General features: G+C 35.5%; 1 protein-coding gene across 5 annotated transcripts in view; it reads right to left on the minus strand.

The window, feature by feature from the left end:
* Window positions 1-18086, minus strand: part of taf2 (TAF2 RNA polymerase II, TATA box binding protein (TBP)-associated factor) — a 74472-nt gene extending 56386 nt beyond the window's left edge. The window contains exons 1-7 of one of the 5 annotated variants that reach the window (XR_009266263.1): window positions 17749-18086; window positions 17556-17609; window positions 17059-17219; window positions 16504-16622; window positions 15712-15853; window positions 15164-15395; window positions 8453-8637 (exon numbers count right to left, since the gene is read on the minus strand). Coding sequence is in view for 3 of the 5 variants with exons in the window: in XM_058745937.1 (XP_058601920.1) it covers window positions 8453-8637; window positions 15164-15395; window positions 15712-15853; window positions 16504-16622; window positions 17059-17219; window positions 17556-17609; window positions 17749-17799 (944 nt within the window). In the remaining 2 variants the exon portion in view is untranslated. The remainder of the gene's footprint in view (window positions 1-8452; window positions 8638-15163; window positions 15396-15711; window positions 15854-16503; window positions 16623-17058; window positions 17220-17555; window positions 17610-17748) is intronic. The other 4 variants (XR_009266262.1, XM_058745937.1, XM_058745936.1 and 1 more) reach the window with 4 other exon arrangements.
* Window positions 18087-19070: the final 984 nt, after the last annotated feature.

The raw sequence follows: 19070 nt of genomic DNA on the forward strand, positions 1-19070 counted from the left end.
CGCAAAAATTTGTATTGGTTAAATATTGGATAAATATGAAACCACACCCTTTTGTGTTTTCATGTGTACAGCCAATCCGTATATTTTGTGAAACGATGTTGTCATCACCCCACATCTCGACCCTAGTCAGACACCACTACGTCACGCAACAGCAACAACAACAACAAACACTGAACGATTGTCTTTTTATTAACTAACAACACAGATTAATAAATGCAGTGTTCCATGTTCGTTTGTATACCGTATGTAAGGTTTATGCTCATAGACCAAGTCTTCTCCGTTTTTAGTGTATATCTGTGGCAGAATTACAGCGCCACATACTGGTCTATCATGTATACTCAGGGTTGGGGAGTAACGGAATACATGTAATGGCGTTGCGTAATCAGGATACAAAAATCTAGTAACTGTAATTTGTTACAGTTACATAAAAAACCTAAGCATTCAGATTACAGTTACATTTTATAAAAAAATGGGGAAATACTATCAGGATTACATTTAAAATTAAATTAGTATTTTGACATAATGCTATATATTTACTGCTGCTTCATCATACAGTAGTTCCTGGTTGCTGACTCATGGGAGCCACCTGTTAGTGCGTGCACAAATAACACCCATCTACAATTCTCCTCAAACGCTGAATGAGACGCTGCTATTAATTAATTACGATGCTTCCTGCTGGGAAAATCGTTTCATCTCTGGAAATTTCAGTTCTTCTGTCTTCAAAAAAGATAAAAGAAATAACAGTTGTACAGCGTAAGCTATGCATGAAGGCTCTTGCTTTAAAAAAGGCCACTCAACCAACTTGAACATTTGCAGGTCGGACTAGCATGGAAATCATGTTGGATCAAATTTAGGGTTTGTTAGTGATTTAAAATTCCATGGTGTGCATGACTGATCATAATAATAGATCATAGCATTTCACATACATGTAAGCTTATTTTAAAATAGACTAATATGCGTATGGTGTAAATTTTTAATGTGTATAAACTATATTTATTTTTACTTGTACATGTTAAAGAAAAAAATACGATAATAAAAATTAAACTAATACTAAATTGTATAGCCACTAGATGTCTGCATAGCCTTTTAAATATATATGGGCTGTAATATATGTAATATATTTTAATAGTTTCAAATAGTTTTTACTATGTAACTCGAAGTAATCCAAAAGTAATCAGATTACATTACTTTTATATTGTGGTACTTTGATTACGTTACTGAATACTTTAATGAAGTAATTTGCAACTGTAACGGAATACATTTTTAAAGTAACCCTCCCAACCCAAGCAACCCCTCCCAGATATTTCTTGAGACGAGGGGGGGGGGGAGATAGGGAAAGCTCTGGCTTTGTGTGGATGTAGCCTTAGAGTCCAACAGCCGTTTCACCATTTGTATCACTCCGCTTGCCGAAGTTGCCATATTTTTCACAGCGAGTGTCATGGCGGACGCCCAAATCCACTATAAAAAAATAAATAAATACTGTTTTGCGTCACGGAATGTAGTTTTAAGAGTTTTTAGGTGAGAACTTGTTTGGACTTCAAATTAATTATTAGGCAGTTATTTAAGAAAACATCTATTTGAAAATTTGCTGCGACATTGAGCGCCAGGACGTCAGCAGCCATTCAGCGCGCATAAACCCGCAGAGAGCGCCTGACCTCAGCCAGATCTTCTGGAATTTGCAGCTGGCTATGATGTCTCTATAGTGCTTAAACTAGGGATACATTGATCTGATACTCAGTATCGGCTCCGATACTGGCATTTTCTGCCAGATCAGGTATCGGTCAGATGAGACCAATCCAAATCCGATATTGTGCGTATACTATTCTGTGTTATTGTTAAGCCCCACAAAAGGCACAAAAGCATTATAAAGCACCATAGAGGTTGCGTGCACTATGTTTCAAGTGTTCTGAACAGTGGTAATTTCGTTGACGAATAATGTGTCATAATTGTCGTCAACAACATTTTTTTTCCACTGACGACAACTAGACAATGACGAACGAAAACTCTTTTTGAATGACAAAAACTATGTAAAAAAAAATTGAAAACTAAAATCTATTGACATATTCGTCAACGAATAAAAACGAGACGAAAATGTTAGGGAGGGACGATTTGGGAAGAGATTCATTCAGAACGAATCTGCTGCGTAGTTAGGAGGTTAGATGCATACATATGAACTGGCAGGACATAAGCTATAATACACTTGCTGCACGTCTCATAAAGCATTAAAAAATGTCAATATGTGGGAGTAAGAGAAGATCAGACATATGGATAAATCTGACGACGCAAGAGAGAACTCGATTCGGTCCGGTTTTCTGAGCACAAACACTGAAGCATACACACACAGAAAGCGTGTCTCACAGCAAGCGAGTACTCTCTCTCGTCGCATGAACTGAAAATTACACACAAAATGATGTTTTGACTAGGGATGCAACGATACCATTTTTTCAAATCCGATCCAGAAAATTCTGAGTATCGGCCAATTCCGATCCGATACCAGCGCAGTTTTTTTTTTTTTTTTTTAAATCAATGTAGAATTTCTATACTTCTGTGTCACTCTTTTGTGTGTTAAACACAATCTACTAGACAACTTCATTTTAATGAAAAAATAATATAGGGGTTGTTTACACCATGCATTTTGTAAAATAAATCCGATCGCTCAAACCACTTAAGGAGGTGGTCTGGGCCGCATTCCAGACGAAACTGGACATGTATAAATGCATCTGGTTGTTGAAACCACATATGTAAATTTTACTCCTCCCACATTGTAAAAAATAATAAATGTGTGAGACCGTGTTACAGGCTATGACATTATAGTCAGATATGACTGCGCTAATGCAATAAGCATCACAGCGGATGAGTAGCTGAGTATCAGAAAGCCGACACGCAAACTGCCGCGAATGAAACTGAAAGTTAGATTTAGAAACTTAGAAGTAAGATGCAGAGGGTCAACACACAATCATCTTCATTAAAAGTAGTAAGGCAAACTTTCCAGTGCAAATGGCGTGCGCTCTCCTATTGCGGTCTTTGATCACGAAATGAGCTGATAATTAATAAAATGCAGCGCTTTTGATTTCGTTGACGTGAACTTCGTTAAATTTAAATATAGCGCGGGAATTGAAGATCGGATTTAGATCTGTTTTGTGACGACACATTTATGTGGCCAAGTGTAAATACGTTTTAACAAATCAGATAGCCTAGATATCCGATCAGCTAAAAGGCATGAAATGACCAGGTGTAAACAGGCTCATTCATAATCTATGACAAAAATACTAGGCTATTATAAACTAGGTTAGTGGATAATTTAGCAGCAAAAGTTATTCTAGAAAAATCATGAGTGCACAATTTTATCAAATCTAAACATTTACTTAAATAATATTATTTAGTGGGGAACAAATAAAAGTGAATATGTGAAGGACTAAACCTGGTAAAATGTTACACATTGCTCTTTGTATTGTTGTAAAACACATTAATGAAAACATGTAAATGTATTTATTTATAAATATAAACTACAAATAAAAAAAATAAAAAAATTATTTTAAATGTATAGCACAGTAATGAAAGCAGCAACATATGATAGAGGAGTCCTATCTATCATATGTTGCTGCCTCCTCCATTACTGTGCTGAACATTAGATTATTAATAGCCTTGATAGGACAGAACAAGAAACGCTATAAATAATCTTTCATTGCGCAAAAGTAATATGAAAAGCTCCAATAGAGAGCGACACAAAGCGCGTATGCGCATCCCGTGCACAGAATGACGCGCTTGAAGCAGCACGGAGTCACAGCACGCAACTCCTGATAGAGAAGTTCAAAACACAAAGGAAAGAGATATTGATGCGTAGCTTATTAAATCGGTGCGGTAGTTTGAGCCTTTTCTTTTAACAGTTTTAAATTTTAATTATTGTGTGCTCTTGGAGAGAGTTTACTCGTCTTGACTGTCGTAACCGAACGTGACACGCAGTTTGAATGCTGAACGGAGGATGACAGACAGCCGCAGCAGAGAGAAGAGTTTACCGACTTAAATATTCATCTGTACCTCACATTAAACTATGGAACGGCTTCAGAACATTTGGACTTTGACTTTATGGTGCTTTAATGTTTTTGTGCTTTCGTGGGGCTTAACAATAACACAGAATAGTATACACAAAATATCGAATTTGGATCGGTCTCGTCTGACCGATACCCGATCCGCAGAAAATGCCAGTATCGGAGCCGATACCGATCCTGCGTATCGGATCGATGCATCCCTAGTTTTGGCGAGCATTCACATAAACACAGTCGATTACGTCTTAAGTGAACGTAAACAGTAGGGAGAACGTGTATCAGTAAATTGCATCCATTGCAGCTGTGCATTTGGTTTTAAAGGGATAGTAGTCTAATTAAGTTGCTATTGTCTGTGGCATTGATGTTAATCAAGCAACAAAAGACAGACAGAAAATCACTCACTGCTCTTGACTGAAAAACTTTAGTAGCCCTAAAGATTAATCTAAATTTATTTATAGAAATAAGTATGTCTGCTGGAAAGAATGAAGAATATGGTAAAAAAGTTGCTATAAAGAATGCATAATTATCCTATATACCAATTGGCATTTCATTAAAAAGAAGACCATGTTCTTGTTCTTTATGAGAAGTGGTTTTATTTAATTTTAACAAAGGCATATTGTGTTTCACCACAGTTAAATCGGTGTCTATCGTGATACAACCTTAATATCAAACCTACGTAATGAGTTTGGAAATTTTTGAGAAATGCTTAAATGCACTATAAAAAATTTACTGTAGATTTAGTTGACTAAAATGTAATGATATTTAGTCGACTAAAACTAGACTAAAACTAAAAACAATTCAAATTACTAAAATATGACTAAATCTAAATGGTATTTTAGTCAAAAGACTATGACTAAAACTAAATCAAAATTTTCTGTCAAAATTAACACTGGTTCTGAATCCATTCCATATTTTAATGTGAGGTACAGATGAATTTAAGTCATTAAATTCAAGTTCACGTAAACTCTTCTCTCCACTGCTGCTGTCATCCTCTATTTAGCATTCAAGCTGCTTGTCACATTCGGTTACTTAGTCAAAACGATAAAACTCTCTTCAAGAACGACATAAGGAAATTTAAAACTGTTAAAAAGAAAAGGCTCAAAAACTATCACACAGATTTAGTACACCACGCATCAATATCTCTTTCCTTTTCTATGCGGAGCGCTGTGACTCCGTGTTGCTTCAAGTGCATCATTCTGCGCACAGGTTGCGCATAAGCTCTTTGTGCTGCTCTGTATTGAGCCTTTCGTATTATAATTAGGGATGGCCAATAATTCGTTAACGTTAATTATCGCGATATAATTTTTCTCAAAACAATATGAAGAGTTCGATAAATGTTTGATATAATGTTTACTAGCCAAAAGTGGAACGAAACAGCGCGACTCATTTGAATCGAGCTCACTAGAGCAGATGCGTTTAACTCAGTCACGCGAGCACTAAACAGCGCTGTGAGATCCAATGTGAAGTGCGATGAACACAAATGTCTCTGTGATTTCAACTAGTTTAAAGCCGAGCAGTTGAACTAACGAGACAGTCAGAAGACTTTTCAATCTGCAAATCGCCATCGTTTCCCATGGATTTAAGGGCTTTTCACACTGAAAACGAAAATTCGGCACGATGACGCTTTTGAATCTAAACAATAGATCCCTATGGGAATATTCACACGAGGCGCGGAAAAAAAATTTCCGTCCTGTGCGTAAATTTTTCCCCCGTCGCTCTGCATTGAAATGGCCGCCCAATCAGATTTGAACTTAGATCACGTGCATGGAGCAGCTGCTGTTGCACAAAAAGTGGTGGCGCTGTTTCGAAAACCAGTGTAAACAAACACAGAAGAAGAGTATTCCGAGTGATTCCGAGAGAGAAGAGAGTGGATGCAGAGTTCTTGTTATCTTTGGTATCTGAGAACAGATTTATTCTCACACGTTCTTAATATAATTTCTATTAATTCTCCACTGAATTATGTGATCTGGAGTGTCCGTTTTCTTCCAGGTGTGCGAGAGTTATGAGTCATTAATAGGGATGCACCGAAATGAAAATTCTCGGCCGAATACCGAACACGATTTTTCGAATTTTTTCCACCATGTAGGCCTATTTTGCCATTTTTTACACCATTGCATAAATTAAATAGCCAAAATGTGCTTTTTACTGTTTTGTCCTGCTTTTCAAATAAAAAAAATCAATTACAAAAGCAACAACTTAAAAATACTTAACACCGAACATTTTTTAAACATTCTATCAGACATTATACCAACAAAGCACAATTTAACTTAAAATTAAAGTTACTAAAATAATATTTTTGGGCCATTTTGAGACCCCTTTCTTGAATCACCAGAATTAGTCCCACACTTAACTTTTATTTGTTCCCCATTAAATTGTTGTTTCACTAAATGTTTAGATTTTATAGTTATTGTGCACCTATAATTTTTCTAGAATATCTTTTGCTGCTGAATTATCCACTAACCTAGTTTATAATAGTATTTTTGTCATAGATTATGTTGGGGTTTTTTCATTCGTTATTTTTCATTAAAATGAAGTTGTCTATATTTAAGCAGATTGTGTTTAATACACAAGAGTGATGATAAAGTCAACACACAGAAGAATAGAAATTCTACATTGCGCTGGTATCGGATCGGTTCTCGGCAGATACTCAGAATTTTCGGTATCGGATCGGTTCTGAAAAGATTGTAGTGTTGCATTCCTAGGTTAAACATGAGATATAATTTGTTTTGGGTAAATCTAACAGGCAGTCTTTGGTCTCAATCTATTATTTGTTCCAGAGCAAATAGTTTTGGCAAAATCTCATGTTTATGAGTGTAAATTTAATGCTGTATATGTTGCCTTGTACTTTTGACTGAATTGCCTTTTATGATGCCGGTTGTTTTTGTTTATTAAATATTATTATTCAATAAGTAATATTTTATATAAATAGTAGTATTTAAAGGGGTGGTTGATTGTGATTTCACTTTTTTAACGTTCGTTTGTGTAATGTTGCTGTTTGAGCATAAACAATATCTGCAAAGTTACGACGCTGAAAGTTCAATGCAAACAGAGATATTGTCTGTTAAAATTTTGGCAGTTAGATTGTAATGGATTGTAGAAACTACAACGAGTTACTTCTCAGGTTCGTAACTTCACAAACCCTGATAAACCCCGCCCCCAGGAACACGCAACGAAGTGGGTGAGGCCATGTTGCACTGCTTTAGAGAAGAGGAAGAGAAAACTAGAGGTGCATGAAAAGGTCTACTCATATATGAATCGCACTTCTGTCTTCTAACGATTCTAATGGTTTCACTTTCACAAGTTTCAAAATCAGTATTCCAAAGCAGCAAATCCTGTTCCTCGCGTCCCCCTGCTCTGCATCTCTCTCCCTCATTCAGATCATCAGCTCAGCTCCAACAATGAACTGTTCCAATTATACACTTTGTTTATAGACAGGCCGATATTTTTCACATAGCTATGAGAAGCGTTAAACAAGGACATGCGTTGCAGTTGCTGTACTGTATTAAAGCTTAAATCAGGATAAAACAGTATATTAAAAGCTAACAGAAGCAGTAGCATTTACAAATAACAGCGCGTCTAAAAGTATGAGATAACAACAAACAAAAAGCATACCATTAAGAGCCGTGCTTGCACAGGTTCTGCACGATCCTCTTCACTAATATTGTCTGCGTCTAAATCGGGCTCAAAGTGATAAGCGATATTGACGACGTAATTGTTCACAATACAACCGAAGCACATGTCGCTGAGCTGAGGGGCGGGACGTTTAAACGTGGCGCACTGGTGTTTTAGCAAATCACAACACACTGAGCCAGCTAACCAATCTGAGTCCACTGCGTATCTCTGAGGGAGTGGCTTCATAAAAGCAGGAAATCATCAGCGTTTATAGGAGAAGGGACAGAGCCGTGTAGAATAAAGGTAAATTAAGTGAAAAATAATGTGTTTTTTTAACTTAGACTGCACCCCATAAACACAATCAAGCCTAGAAAAAAAAAAAAAGTCAACCACCGCTTTAATAATAGTGTTTAGTATTGAGAAACGGTGTGTTCGTTCGTGATGGTGATATTAGTTACATTGTTCCGCCTAGGCTGTTTTAGGAGTCAGAAGAAAAGACTTTGGTTACACTTTATTTTAAGGTGTCCTTGATATAGTGTAATTACTAATTATACATTTAAGTACCAAGTAATATTTATTAACTACATGTACTTACTATATGGTTAGGATTAGGGTCCGGCTTAGGGTTACTTGCATGTAATTATGCATAATTAATTTTTATTACAATATTAAGTACATGTAACGTCTGTAACAAGGACATCTTAAAATAAAGTGTTACCAAGACTTTTACATTGGAAAAATAAATGCTGTTGTAAACGGAAGTTATTTTTACTTTCAAAAAATAGCTTGTATACCTGAAAATACTCATGGATGCATACGATGAGACCTGCACATAAGCCTCATCCACAAAGACGGTCTTGAAGCAAGAATAAGGGTAGCGACAGGTAAGGATCTCCTCATAGAACTCAAAAATCTCATGCAGGTAGGACATGGTGTGCTTCAACAGGGGCAGAAGCTGAGGCAGGCAAAAATGAGTCACCTGTGAAAGCATGATATATTTGATTCATAGCAGTTTATTATAAACAAATAAATCTGTAATAACTTAAAATTGAGATCTGAAAAAATTAAGTATATATAATATATAAGCATTTACTCCTCAATTCTCTCAGTCTAGTAAATCTGAATGATTTACTGTATTTAATGTGTGACTCACCTACAGGACATTATACATTCTGGGCATTCTAAATCACATTTCACAAAAAAAAACATGACCATCTAGTGGACAACTGTAAAAGGGAACTTGTTAAAATTGATAATATCAAGTATGTCCATACGGAGTATGCAACTGGGTAAAAGATTAATACTTCCTAATACACTTTTCAAGACCTAGGGTAGACGTACCTATTAAGCTCACGTACCCATTAAGCACACTTCTGTTTTTGCAGTGGTGGGCTGTCAGGGCCAGCAAAGCCTTCTCTGCTGGCCTAAACACTCAGAATCACTGACTTAGTATTAATATATTTTTCCATGAATGTATATTAAATTATTTCCAATAGTCTATTCTCTTCATTTCATAGCTTTTCTCTTGATTGCGCTGCTTCCACTAGTATATGTTTATATTGAAGCTTTTATCCAATCATATTTCAGCAATCGTGTTGCCAGGGTCAAAGAAATCTGCCTAAGGCCTTCAGAATCAACAGTGCAGGCATCTGTAGCTTACATTTACATTTACATTTAATCATTTAGCAGACGCTTTTATCCAAAGCGACGTACAATATGAGAACAATAGAAGCAATGAGACCATCGAGAGTGCAGCAGTATACAAGTGCCATGACAAGTTTCAGTTAGCCCAGCACAGTACACGTAGCTAGGTTTTTATTTTTATTTTTTATTTTATTTTTAAATAGATAGAATAGGTAAGTGTTAGTATTAGTTGGTCAGATGCTGACGAAAAAGATGCGTCTTTAGATGTTTTTTGAAAATGGATAAAGATTCAGCTGTTCGAATTATGATTGGGAGGTCATTCCACCAGCTGGGCACAGTCCAGGAAAAGGTCCGTGAGAGGGATTTGGTACCTCTTTGTGATGGTACCACAAGGCGTCGTTCACTTGCAGAACGCAAGCTTCTGGAGGGTGCGTAAGTTTGAACTAGTGAGTTTAGATATATTGGTGCAGTGCTAGTTGCCGTCTTGTAGGCAAACATCAGTACCTTGAATTTGATGCGAGCGGCTATTGGTAGCCAGTGTAACCTGATGAAGAGAGGGGTAACGTGAGCTTTCTTTGGTTCATTAAAGACCAATCTGACTGCTGCATTCTGGATCAGTTGCAGAGGCTTGATAGTACATGTGGGAAGGCCCGCCAAGAGAGTATTACAATAGTCCAGTCTGGAGAGAACAAGAACTTGGACGAGGAGTTGTGCGGCATGCTCCGACAGGAAGGGTCTAATCTTCCTAATGTTGTATAAGGCGAATCTGAATATGGTCTGTGAAGCTTAACTGATCATCGATCACAACTCCAAGGAGTTATGGTTGACAAACCCAGCTGTATAGAGAAGTTGTGGTGAAGTGATGGATTGGCTGAGACCACGAGCAGTTCTGTCTTGGCAAGGTTGAGCTGAAGGTGATGGTCTTTCATCCATTTAGAAATGTCACTCAAACAGACTGCAATGCGAGCAGCTACCGACGGATCATCTGGTTGGAATGAGAAGTAGAGTTGAGTGTCATCAGCATAGCAGTGATAAGAAAAGCCATGCTTCTGAATGACCGATCCTAATGACGACATGTAGATGGAGAAGAGAAGTGGTCCAAGCACTGAGCCTTGAGGAACCCCAGTAGCAAGAATTTGAAACCTCACCCCTCCAAGACAGCTTAAAATCAACGGCAATGAAACCGTTGCTTTAACCAATCAGATTTCGAGTTGGCAGCAACAGGGGCATCTAGCAGGCTTACGATAACATCAGCATTTTATCATCCTTTGATTGGATGGTCAGAGAGCGTACTACTCAAAGCTAGCAAACAGCATCACTGTAAATCATTTTTGTTTTCACGGTATTATTACTGTCTCTCAGGTTTCTTACCGTATATGCTGTGTACAGTGTGTTATTGTAGATTTCCAGTGCAATCTGAAAAATATTCGCCTTCTGTAAATCTAAATACTAAAGTATTTGACCGCGAAAAACAACCATGCTCTGTGAAAGACTCGTGAAGATTAAAAACCACTATGGTAGGTTAGATTTCATTTTTGACTTTATGCGTTTTATGCTTTATGCGTTGTATTCTGATGTTATTTGCCAGATATAAAGCCAGGTTTAAGTTTCCGTAAAAATATCTCAGTTTTTGCCGAGCGTCGCTGGAAGACCGACGGGGAGACCCGGCGTGAAGATGAGAGTCCTACGGGTATGTGAAAACACATGTATACACTTTTCTTCATCGTATTGTATGACTTATTTTAATGTTACTTGCTCACTTTCCCAGTAAAGCTGTGCTAACCAGTATTTTCCTCCCGCAGCGCGCTGGCAGCATTCATTCTCGCTACATAAGATACCTGTCTGTGATGCAATGCAATGTTATATGCATTTATGTCCAATAGCCTATTTATGGTTTCTATAGCCGTGGCATCATTATGATGGTATTAAGATGTGGATTAATTCATGTAGGATGCCACTGAAGTCCTAGGTGTGAAATGCACAGCCCGCCACTGCGTTTTTGAGCTCAGATTATAAAAAAATTCTTTATTATCCTACTTGAAGTCTTAATCAATTGATATGTTTGTTACTATATACCTCCTGTAATTTCCAGTCAATCGGATCATTGCACACGGAGATATGAGTATCCATGTGTTCACACTGTCTGGCAGCCATTTTGAAAGCTGTCTGAAAACTTTCACCAAAAGAGTAGCTCCTTAAATGTGCATTTTTTAGATGTTTAAGCCTTTATTTTGGGTAAGTTTCACTACTTACTGTAAAATTAAGAGGTTAATGTTCAGACTTTTGCATATTATAACCTGGAACTTGGATGTGGGATATAATTACATTAGATCCAAAATATAATTTTAACAACATAGTGCAGATGCTACAGAACACAGTTAGCTGACTAGCTGTATAAGATTGTGTGCTATGCTAACATGTTACTTCACAGGCATTACTGGCTTGTACTTTTACATCCATAATATTATAAATTGACAGGTGGTGGTCTGTGGTTTTACACTGCTTTTATTTTTAAAGACGTCATATTTTAAGGTGCACTACTGTTAAAATCACACAGCTTCAGTATGACATCAATAAGAAAAAGTATAATTTCATAGATATTGTTAATAATAGTTGTTCATATTAAAATGTGAACTTAATACATGACCTAGATTTATTTATTTTGCAAAATCTTGTCATTAATAATTATTACATGAAATTTATTAAAAATTGTTGCTGCTCCAATTAAGCTCAGTGTGCTCTCTTAAAGCTCTTCCACATTGTAAATACTTCATAAACAGACTTTAAATATTAACTGATGGTCATCATTAAGTTAATCTTTATAAAAATGATTAATAACTTATTTTAACAGCTTTAAGATGACAAAATCGAGACATAACTATAGTTTATGCCCAAAGATGAAAGAAGCATGTCGTCCATTCAAAGAAGGAGCCAACAGAAACCGGTCTTATCTGTCTAGGAAAAAAGCAACTAAATGCTAGAATACACTACACGACTTTTAAAATGTGAACAGATTTTTAAAGCAATAGGCTTCATACACTTACCGGCTTTGTAAATAGTTTGTTTTTTGAATGTGTTACTTCACTGAACGTGGACTAGTATAGATGTTGCAATGTGCTTAAATGACACTTCACTATGAATATATAACTGATCAAATTGTATGCCTTGTTGCTTGATTTTAGTGTTGTTTTTTTTGGGATTGACTTTGTACCTTCAAATAAAACATTTTTTTCAATTATTCTTTAAAAAGATTGTTTAAAATAAACAAGAATTTTTAATAAAACATGATGTGAGCTTAATGGGAACAGGGGTGTACTTAAAGGGCACAAAAATGTACCCATTAAGCACAGCCAGACTCTTTGCATTTAATGATGTATATCTTAATTGAAATGCTTTGGTCATTTAAAATAAAATTTAATATTTTTGTGAGAGATTAATATTTTATTTTTACATAACTTCTTGTACTGAAACTTCCACTAAAAATGATTCAATGTAGATTTTGGTGAGCTTAATAGGTACGTTTACCCTACATCATTGTGTACATCAGCTACAGAATGGATTGTGTTCATGTATACACATCAAACAACAACTTGATGCCACTGGCTTCTGTGCAAAAATAACTATATCAGGGCAAACGTCTATACAAGTATGTGGGAGACTATAGGAAATAGAAATTCTTTGCAATTTGTTGGTTGCAAAAAATACAAAAAATAGAGAGATGAATTATGGCAGTCAGAAGACAGATGTCAAATTTACTATCACTACCTCAGTACCTGTATTAGAAACACCCTCGCAGCAGCACTCACTACTTTCTTAAATTTAATGCAAGGGTAACGTAACACTAAGTGTTATATTAAACCATTATAATAAATGGTATAATAAACCACTTGTTTGTTTGTTTAAATGGTAACGCTTTAGACTGGGGAACACTATTCACTACTAACCAGTTGCTTATTAGCATGCATATTACTAGCATAATGGCTGTTTATTAGTACTTATAAAGCACAAGCTGCGTGGCCATATTCTAGATCCCTTAACCCTGCCCAATACCCAAACATAACTGCTACAAACAACTACCTTACTCATAACCAACAGTCAGCAAATTAAGGAGTTTATTGACGGAAAACTCTTAGTAAATAGTTAATGTGTTCCCTAATCTAACGTGTTACGACAACAATAATAACAATGTTAATAACAAGCAATGGCTTCTGTCTCCAATTCAATGTTTTGTCCACTACTTCACTCTAATAAAGATAGTAATTCACAGTAAATAATGAATAGTTTTATCTTGAAACACGCACACAACACAACCACTATATTTAATTGGTTAAATCACACTTTTCTGACTCAATCACAATTCCAGTTTTATTTTGATTAATTGTGTAACCCTAGGCCTAAGGGAAAAAGGAAAAAAAATACCTACATTCAACAAAAAATATTAATTTACAGTACCTTTTAATACTTTTTAATGACCCATGCTATGTACCCTGCTACTATGGATGCACGATATTATCGGACCGATATCAGAATCGTCCGATAATAGCTTTAAATATACATATCGCCATCGGCCAGATATGAAAAATTATGCCGATATGTCTTGCCAATAAGAGGAATAGGTTAACTCGATTAGATCACGTCAGCAGTGTGAATCATTTTTGAAGCAAAGTTTTGCCTGAATGGTGATTAGATTCACTGCTTTGGATCGCTGCATTTAAACTGAGAATGCATGTACAGATTGACGTGTTCGGTGTATGACCGAGTAAACAGTAATAGCACGAAGCAGCGGCAGCTTTCCCGAGTTCTAATGCCCATTCGTTAAGGAGTTTTAATTCCGTAGGGGGTGCTGTTGGCTTTTAATAAAATTAAAGTAAAATACACAAATAACATTTAGACTGTGTTTCTGATTAAAGCTGCAGTCCGTAACTTTTTGTGTTCAAAATTTACAAAATGTATGTAATAAGCGAGTACACCATGAATCCATTTTCCAAACTGTGTTTTTGGCTTGTCCTGAATCACTACGGTACACCTATAATAAGTGTTTATATTCGGACTATTTTAGACTGGTTCGGGTAGGTACCGCTGTAAAGCAGCCCAGTACCTGCGTGATTCATCAGACATAAACAGAGAGAAGTAGCTCCGGCTACAGTGTTCTTCCGCAAGACGCACGCAGTTCTGTTTATTAACCGCTAGAGCGCCAAAAGTTACAGACTGCAGCTTTAAATAAAGCAGTAATTGATGTCACAAAATCATGAGTATGTTTTCATTTAAAGGTCAGAAGCTATAGCTTACAAGAATAAAAAAAAAAAAAAAAAAACATGATACTTGTAAATTAAAGAATTTTATATATACTGATTTAGTCATTAATGTGTAATATGTTATATTTTTTAAACAAATTATGAGCTCTAAAAGATTTTCAGAATTTTTACAACTACTTTGCTTTAGACCATCTACAAATGTTAAATCTTAAAATAAAATAAAATGTTACGGTTACTACTGTATCTTTCTAAAAAAAAAAAAAAAATGCAGCGATTGATTTATAGTTTATTTATAGTTATTTTCAAAGCTTCAATGTACTGTCATTATAAAAGAACTTCATTATTGTTTATTTAATTCTAACAAATAAGTTCTTGTTAAAAACAAACCAAAATTAAAAAATAATTTGCTTATAATTTCCACACAGGAGAGTCTTGGTGTTGTTTCCAAACAAAAGGAAATATATCGGTATTGGCATCGGCTATCGGCCAAAAACACTCGAAAAATATCAGCATATCGGATATCGCCAAAAATCCAATATCGTGCATCTCCAAACTACTAAACTATAAATTTAAAACTAAAAATTACAGTATATTACATTCTCTCACCTCATGCATATAGGGGTCCACAAGAATCTCAAAGGGCCCCACAGCCAGGGAAATGTTAGGGGCCGCAGTGGGGATGGGCAGCATGTAGTGAAAGGTTTTCTTGCGCATGTCGTGGGTGTAGATTGTTTCCACTAGATCCCCACAAGACACTGCCACCATGGAGGCATCCACTGTGAACTCCAGCTTCCATGTGCACAGCTCAGAGTATGAGTCTACACATGGAAACCAGAACCTAGTGGAGAAGATTTGGAGACAATAATAATTCAGTATTGGAAATAATAATCAATCAATTGGTTTTATACTCATACAGACAGATGTACACATTATAATAATTAGATTAATAAATATTAATTATTATTATTAATAATAAAGTCATCATTAAAAAAAAAAATTTAACTGATAAATAATGCTGGAACAGGATTGAAATCTGTAAAAACTCCTGAATCACATTAATTCAGTAATCTTTGTGATGGCAGCCTAAATTTTAACCATAACCACTGTCATAATCATTATCTTCCGTTTCATGCATGTGAATGTATGCAGCTTACCGTGTGGAATTCTGGTTGCCAAAGGAGAAAACATGGGCTGCCCTTTCTGCCATACTTCCTTCCACATCAGGTACTACAAAATGCAACCCCCCCTTCGGCTGGTCCAATGAAAATTCAATGTACACCTTCATAACTTTCATCTCTGCACACACACACCAGCACAGATGATTATGATGATTATTATTACTGAATACAATTCTGTGTTTTAAAACTGACTGATCAAAAACCTTCAGATCAGACCTTTTATGATGCATTTTTAAGAGGCATAGTGAGTACTTGTGACGTCAAAAGCACTGGCACCAGATTATTTACTTTCTTTCGATTGAAAAAAATAAACAGTACCATATTTTCTCTGTGGTGACAGAAGCTCAGGCTTATCTGCCTCCATTTTTAAGTGCAATGTCCAAATCTCAAAACCCTCTTTCTCTCTCTCTCTCTCCTTCAGCTTGCTCCCTTTTATCAGGGGTCACCACAGCAGAGTGATCCAAAATGTATCGCTTAGTCTTGGCAAGATGTCATGATGCAGTACACTACAGTCGAATAAACTTGCTACTATTATGTCTATACTAATAATCAATAAGCAATGAAGAGCATTCTCCATGTTCCTCCTGTTATTTGAGTATTTAATTGCTGCAAAAACAAATGTGAATTTTTCTGCAATAAAAAAAGTAATAAAACCATCAAGAAAACCATTAGATTACAAAAGAATCGAGCCATAACTATTTAAAACAGACATGGAAACTTTAGTTTCCAAACTCCATATTGAAACTTCATATTGCTTGATTTACTCACCATCTCCTTGTTTCCAGAGCTCAGAAGGAACTTTAATGGAAAGTTCCCCATTTCCAGCATCTGGATCTACAGCACTAACAGCTGCTGTGTAAGCACTGGAGAAATAGTTCAGGTTCCTCCTGATAACCACACGGTGATACAGAGAAAATATGTAGCAAGATGAAGACAAGAGCAGACTTGATTACAAAAATATTAATAGTAATGAGAAAGTAAATACTGACAGATATACACAGGTCAATTTCAACAAGAAATGTGTGGGTCATATTCCACTCCACAATAATTAAAATAAGAAAAAATATAAATAACGCAAAAATGAATGTGAAAACATAAACATGAAAATAATGCATAAAGGAACTAAAATTCTCTCTCTATATATATATATATATATATATATATATATTTTTTTTTGCAATTAAATACCACTCAAAAATCTGTTGACAGTTTTTGTTTAAATTTTATTTTTTAAACTTTGATACAAAGATTCCTCTCATTTAATATTACTTAAAGTGTCCATTTTTTGCCAAAAAGAAAGTTAATAAATATAACTGAGCTTACTGCTTGGATTCATGATGGCAGACCTCCAGTGTGGGGTCGTTGTAAATGAATGGTGCCTCAAGATCATTCACTCTCACCCTGTAGATACGGCACTGCTTGCTATTCAATTTAATACGGTTCAGGTTCATCACTGTTGGAAAGATGGTCAGTTCCACATAGCCCTATTCAGAGAGAATGAATGTGTTTTTATATAAATATTTATATATTATTCTGGCACATTTATCAATGTCATAATAAAAATATATTTTAACATTTTATCAACATTTGTTAATAGTTTTTTTTTTTTTTTTTTTAATTAAGCTTCATGACATTTATTATAATCTGTTCAGTATTACATAATTTTAATCTCTCTCAATAAATCTCGTCTCAAACTTCACAAATTTTAATTTTTCAACATACTGCAGTGCATACTAAAAGTCTGCCCATTCCCTGCTTCATACACACATCATGTTCAGAATCTACATAGAATCAGAATCGGAATATAAATGACTACTCACAATGACAGACTTTCTCTGAAAATTGATGTTGTTGATGCAGACTACCTGATGGGTTGTAAAAAGCGAAACAAACAGTAGTGTTAAATTCATGCGACGGCAAAATTATGATTTTAATAATCTATCCTGATTTGGCAAGTAAACACAACTGCAATCATATTCATGCATGCGGTGAGAATAGTGTATATGATACTTATAGTTTATATGGTCGGGGGCTCTCAAAGCCCTTGTCTTTCTTGCGGTTCATGTTGCTCTTCCGTTTATTCACTCAAACCCTCTTTAACAGGTTCAGTTTCCTTAAATCCTTAAGTTCTAATTGTTTGAAATACTAAAGACAAGTTATATCTTGCTCAAACATAGCTGTATTCCATCTTGTTACGCTTTAATTTGTGAAATGACTGTAAAGCGTTAAAAAAAAAACAGCAAAAGAACTGTCCTTTTTCTGCATGTCTTCGGCCATGTTGTTTTTAACTTCGCCCTCCCGCGGCGGTGTGGTTACAAATCGAATCCCCCCTCGAAATCCGGTCCCATTAGGACCCCAAGCGATCCCATTGGCTCAAATGACTTTTAATAGGTACTCTCTTCAGTGCCTGATTACAATTCCTACAAAATTATGTTATGACAAATGCTGTTTAAACTACGTTATAATGATAATTAATGTCTGTATTAATTAGCTTATGTACTAGTATAGCATACAGATACCTGATTAGCTGCATAGCATATTTTATACAGGAATTTGCGCTTATCCTACATGCATTCACAATTATTTATTTATTTTTTTTAATTATGTGTTAAATTAAGTGTTAAATGTCAAATGTTTTATTTTAAAAATAAAATTAATTAATGATTTTCATTTTTTTTTTCACTTAATAGGATATTATTACATTTATTTATTAATTAGCAGTTAATCAAGTGTAAGAAATTACATTTAATTTGCTTCATTATGCACTATTGTGTTCTATTATGCACTATATAGTAAGCCGTACGTTTTTACATTAATATATTTATGCATTTATTTATTAAGCGGACTCGATTTCTCATGACAGATTATGCGATTTTGACTGGACAGAATCTTGTGGTGTCGTAACAAACATGCCAGACTACACGTTGCTTCCAGACAAAATCATCGAGTGACGTCTTTCGAGAAGCGGCGGCTACAGACTGACATCCAACAACAGCGGCCATGGATACCGAAGTTGCGTGTTTTGTACTGGCTGTGTTGTCCTCGGGAAAGCGCAACAAAAGAAAGAAAACTCGACAGTGGACAGCACGTGCCTGGCTTACTCGAAGAGGACAAAATGGGCTGTCAATCCTCCAAACAGAACACGAGGTAAAATATCGTTTATAGTTTTATTTTTAGCCAGACAAAAACATACAGTTAAAAAATCGAGCTAAAGCTTAAATTAAGCAGTATGCAAGAATTTGAAATGAAAAGAATTTTGGTCTAATATGAACAGTACAACTGTTACATTAAATAATTTGTATTTATTTATTCATTTTCTAATGCTTTTAAATTGA

Source organism: Onychostoma macrolepis, chromosome 16, assembly GCF_012432095.1.
Source record: "Onychostoma macrolepis isolate SWU-2019 chromosome 16, ASM1243209v1, whole genome shotgun sequence".
NCBI lineage: Eukaryota > Metazoa > Chordata > Actinopteri > Cypriniformes > Cyprinidae > Onychostoma > Onychostoma macrolepis.